We start from the raw sequence: 6,000 nt of genomic DNA on the forward strand, positions 1-6,000 counted from the left end.
ATGTATGTATGTATGTATGTATGTATGTATGTATGTATGTATGTATGTATGTATGTATGTATGTATGTATGTATGTATGTATGTATGTACTAGTATGTATCTTTGTCCAGTATTCAGATAATTGCATTAAAATCATAACTCCTAAGTATTACATCGTTTGAGTATTATGTCTAGAGAATAAATTAATTATTAATGTTCTATTCTCACTAGGGTTTGTACTTGCTGTTTATACACTGCCTATAATACGATCACTTACATGTTATACATGTCGAGATGCCATGAACTGTGCGTCTGATACTGCCAATAATGTATCACAATGTGAATCTGATCTACCTAACGCCAGATGCATAGTAAGTATATAACATAATGCCTTCCGCAAATAGACTATTTTATGCATAGTTTGATAATGCGTGAAAATGAAATTCGTAGACACACCATCTTCATTTGATGTGATGTGATGTGATGTGATGTGATGTGATGTGATGTGATGTGACGTGATGTGATGTGATATCGATATGATGTGATGTGATGTCGATGTGATGTGATGTGATGTCGATGTGACGGATGTGATATCGATATGATGTGATATGTGATGTGATGTGAGGTGAAGTGATGTGATGTCGATGTGATATGGATGTGATGTCTGTCTGTCTGTCTGTCTGTCTGTCTGTCTGTCTGTCTGTCTGTCTGACTGTCTGACATGTCCACTTGCTCTATATATTGTGTATGTTTTTGTAGTTTCTTGACGTTGTACGGAGATTAGATATGATATCGAACACTGATCAGGCTGTTTCTCTATTTCAGTTCGCACTTACTGAAAAACCAAATGGATCAGTTAACTTTGGTCGGTTTTGTCACAGTTCAACATTTGAAGTTTGCTTTAATGGATGCAAAGAAGGGAGAGAAGTCGGCGGTAAGAGCACGATAGATAGTATTGCTTCCTATAGAACCTACGTACGTTTAGCGATTATGCTGACTGCTCAGTCAAGATTGCACTTGCATTAAATTAATTAATCAATTAACTAATTAATTTGTTTGTTTGTCGTTATTTGTGCATGTATATATTGTTTTTTTGTTTCATGTTTTTCATTTACACATTTTTACCCATGGCTTTAAAATGTGTAGTCGTAGCTACGCGACGTTGCAATATTCTACGTTGCGTATCAGCCCATTGCACTAGCATAGTTCTCTGTGGCTAAAACAGACACTGTAGCTTGTTGGAGCGCCACCATCGACCGGGCTGTATTTTTTATAGTCTATTGTTTTAGTGACATCAAAATACTATCCCCGTACGCAAACGAATGCAAATTCTGTTAATTGAATAAAGCCTACGACGGTGATATTGTCCTTGAGAACAATTGCATATATATTCAGCTCTCGAGTTTTTCCATCAAAACATATATTATGCCATGCACAAGCCTTGAAGTTGAACAAAAAATATGGACTTTATACAACGCGTGTCTACGTCACGACAATTCGCGTCTACGTCACTGGTTCTGCTGTGTTCAATTCAAATATGAGTCAAAACCTTCAAAATTGCATTTATTTTCCCTATTTTCTTTGACACAATTAATTTGGTATAGTTATAATATTCTCCAACATTTTTCTTCATTCAGCTGGAAAATACGCATGACCTAAGGGTGTTGTCACTACTTGTCTGGCGACTCATTCTGAAAAAGACCCCTTAGGTCACGCGCATTTGCCTGCAGCTGAACGAAGGAAAATATTGGGGAATGGCATGTAAATAATCTAAAAACTATATATATTGTTATCTTCTCTTTGTTTACCTTTTCAGAGGACTTTGAAGACTACAGTGTCATCTGTGCTAAGTGCTGTGATACAGACTACTGTAATGGTCTTAGCAGTGGACCACACTTGACATACAACCCATCTATTATTACATATTCACTAGTTGGCTGTGTATTTGCGATTATCATGAGTACACGGGGTGCTTAAAAACATTTTTTCGACGTACATCCGGGGAACGAGTACCACCATCATACTAAAATGAAGCGTCGAAAATGTCCGGATTAATTACAGTGACTTATTGCGTACATGTTTACTATTCATCTAGATCTTTTGTACAAGGAGGGTCAATCAAGGCTAAAACTCATACGGTCTCACTGTTCATTTGGTCTACCCCAGTGGTCAGTGAAATCACATAGAATTTTGGGACACACAGAGAGTAAATTTCAAGTGTTGTGGAAGAAAACATTTTTTTAGAAGACGACGTGAAGATGTAGAGGTCACGGGGATTCAATTTTACTCACCAGTCTGTTCCTGACATCGTGGAAAAGTCAAACTATCTCTCCAAACGACCCTCAACGACAACGTGCGCAGTGTCAACGCCATATGCTCCTGTCTCATCAAAAGCAAAGCTCATAATGGCAAAATTGATGGAAACGCACGTTCCTGAAGTGCCACGTGGTAAAATGGATTGACCAATCACTGGTCTGCTGCTCACAATAACTTGCTAATTTGTGAACACATCGTCAAACCCGATTGGCCAAAAGGGTGACCACGTACAGGTGTATTTGATGTCGATTCAAAATATTCTACCTCCAGTAGCATTATGATTCATCTTTTAGAGAGCAAGAATTCCGATGCTTTTTGTAAACTACGTTAAAGACAGTCTTTTTATGATTTTTACATCACTTGCATTACGCATGATTGCCAAGAAATATGAAGTGAAAATTATTGTCCGTCTATTGTTTAGTGGCAGCTGTTATTAGCGGTCGCGCGTTGTCTCATGGGGCTAACCTCATAAGTTATGACATCTGCATATTCATGAGTATGGAACAAAATTACATTGAATATTCATGAGTTGCCTTGTGTTGCATTGCCAGATACATTTAATAATTTCTACACATGACTTGATTCGGCATTCAGCCAAGTTATTGTCTTTGAACAGAAAATATGGATTGAATACTCTGGTCGTTCTACGTCACGACAACCTGTGTCTACGTCACAACAACCTGTGTTTACGTCACTGATTCTGTGGTGTCAAATTCTCCATAAATTATGCTTGAGGATGTATAATTTAGTATTGCTCATTATTTCTCTTCATTCAGCCAAAAAAATACTGGTGAGGTTAGGGTTTATCACTACTCGTCTAGCGACTCGTAGTGACAAGGCCGCATAGGTCACTCGTGTTTTCCTTGGCAAAACGAGGAAAAATATTGTGGAAAACTGAATATCTTAATGTAGCAAGTTGTATAATTAATAATTATCATTAATTTGTCAAGAATTGTGAATAATTACGGAGCTACTTAGTATTTAGATTTTAATTTTATTTTATGAGTTTAAGATAAAACGTTTATATGTAACATAGTATGTCGATTGTCAATAAAATATAACTACAAGTATAATACAACATCATAATTTAGTCAATTATTATCATGAAACCTGAAATAAAATGTCGTCTGGTCCGACAAAACATATATCTAACTCTTAACTTGCAATCCCGGCAGACTGAGCATGCTCAGACGCAAAGGACTATGGGATTACTTTTTTAAAAAATGGTCATGAGAATTCTGAACGAAACAAAGCAAATAAAGTCTGAAACATTGGACGGTTTCACGTCATCGAATTAAACCTTACACCTACAAAAAAGTTGTTTGGTTCCGGTTACCCGACCCCAAACATTTTTTACTTATCTTAAAAAGACAATATGAAACTGTTCTTCCAATCTGTAATGGCTGTACGTCTGATAGGAAGAAACCAATAACACATAGACTATATGGAAAACAACAGAAAAAACACAACTACCTGAACTAAGCATTCAAATATGAAAAAATATAAACAAAATAAAATAAATAATCAACCTATTCTAAAATTGAGCGTAATCGGAACCACACAATTTTTTTTTGTTACGCCTTACAAAGAAATTCTGAAAAAAACTCAATATAGTCATTATAATCCAATATGGCCTCCGAATATTGTGTTACCTCTCGGAGTGTGTGTGAAAATAAAAGAGTCCATTTCCTTGAAAACAAGACGGTGAACCCTATTTAAATTTTTTTTTTTTCAAAAGGACCAGGGTCATGAAGCAAAGTTTGGAGATTTTATTGAAGAACTTTGATTTTGGTAGAAATTTGTCTCCAGGAAGCAGTCTACCTTAAACGGCAATAAATGATTGCTCACAGATAGTTTGACAAGAAGAAGGAAACATAAACACTATTGGCAAACAATGGACGACATTGCCATAATCTAATCTACCTATTCGATTTGTGTACATTCCTTTAAAGGGGCACAAGCTGTGTTTATACCGTTGGGGGCGCAATTTGTTTTGCATATTTAAAAGGTGTATTACACTTACTGAAGTATACTAAACCAATATTTGCAGTTGATTAAACTCAACTTTGTCATTCAGATATAACTTTAATAGACCTGATGACGTAATTTTTAATACATATACAAAATATCGATGAAATTCATACAATACAATCAACTGTTCTAACAATGGAAGAAGACAATTGTAACGTTATAGAAGATATACATCCAAATTACTGTCACTGGACTAGGTTAATCAAGGTTCTGTAATTATTAATTTCAATTGAGTAAAAAGGCTTAGAAACTCAGCTTGTGCCACTTCAATGCAATGTCTTCCATAAATAAACACATGTATACATGCCACTCTAGACTCTCTCACAGCCCTCGGAGCTTCGCATTACTGTAAAATGAAAGCTAAATGAATTATTACGTATGTACCGATTCCATGTACATTACGTACTCCATGACCGTACTCGAATAACCTTGTACTGTGCGCCCTCATCGACCACATAGAGATGACTATTCGTTGACGTGTGACTGCGACGCTCCGTGTTTTTGCGATGGTCGATGAGGGCGCACAGTACAAGGATATTCGAGTACGGTGATATAGCTGGTATCGGTACATACAAACATGGAAGTATAACCCACATGATACAAAATAATTCGTTTAGCTTTAACTTTAGTAAAGCGAAGCTCCGAGGGCTGTGAGAGAGTCTACTACCACTCAAATCTACTCAACTTAGATTGTGCTATCTATGGAAAGTGCCAGCACTAGTTCAGTGTCTGTGGCTAGTAAGTTAATAGTACAAGGAAACATGTCTCAGACTACCTCATGTTAGCCGCCTCTATTCTATCAAATATCTAACATCAACCATCTTTATCTAACGTAATTTATCAAGTTCCATGGCAAGGGTATAGTTTATTTCGGCAACAATATCAGATAACTCTCCCCAAGTTGGCCTTTTTTCGCTTTCTGTCACCTGTCTAGTGATCCATTGTTTAATTAAGGCCTCCATTTTACCAACTGTGTTTGTGTCGTCATTTCCGTCTCGTTCGATGATGGGAAACTGGATCTTGTTTGGGTCGATTTTAACTTTCTCAGCAAAAAGATTTGATACACTTTTCAGGACCTCTGCAATGCGGGGAACATCTGCATCGTTTATAGCCACATTCCTTGGTCTTGGAATGAATATTTGGGCCATCTCAGTTTTGTTTCCAGTATTAGTACCTAGCATTTGAAAATAAACACAATATACAATACAATACAATACAATACAATACAATACAATACAATACAATACAATACAATACAATACAATACAATACAATACATTACAATACAATACAAAATACAATGCACAATACAATTCGATATGATACAATGTAATGCAACAAAACGCAACGAAACGCAACACAACACAACACCACACGACACAACGCAACACAACACAACACAACACAGCACAAAATACAATAAAACACAAAACATTACAAAACAATACAACACAACACAACACAACGCAAAAAAAACACACTACACAACACAAAATACAACACAACGCAAAACACTACAAAACAAAACAAAACACAACACAACACAAAATACAACACAAGGCAACACAACACAACACAATGCAACACAACGCAACACAACATAAAAACACTACAAAACAATACAACATAACACAACACAACACAAAATACAACACAATGCAAAACACTACAAAA

At 36.2% G+C, this 6,000-nt stretch overlaps 1 protein-coding gene across 1 annotated transcript in view; it reads left to right on the top strand.

The window, feature by feature from the left end:
• LOC144453002 (uncharacterized) overlaps nucleotides 1-3,259 on the top strand; it is a 3,825-nt gene extending 566 nt beyond the window's left edge. The window contains exons 2-4 of the mRNA XM_078144255.1: nucleotides 211-350; nucleotides 805-913; nucleotides 1,796-3,259. Of these exons, the coding sequence (XP_078000381.1) occupies nucleotides 211-350; nucleotides 805-913; nucleotides 1,796-1,956 (410 nt within the window). The 3' untranslated portion in view covers nucleotides 1,957-3,259. The remainder of the gene's footprint in view (nucleotides 1-210; nucleotides 351-804; nucleotides 914-1,795) is intronic.
• The last annotated feature ends 2,741 nt before the right edge of the window (nucleotides 3,260-6,000 follow it).

Source organism: Glandiceps talaboti, chromosome 23 (assembly GCF_964340395.1).
Source record: "Glandiceps talaboti chromosome 23, keGlaTala1.1, whole genome shotgun sequence".
Taxonomy (NCBI): domain Eukaryota; kingdom Metazoa; phylum Hemichordata; class Enteropneusta; family Spengelidae; genus Glandiceps; species Glandiceps talaboti.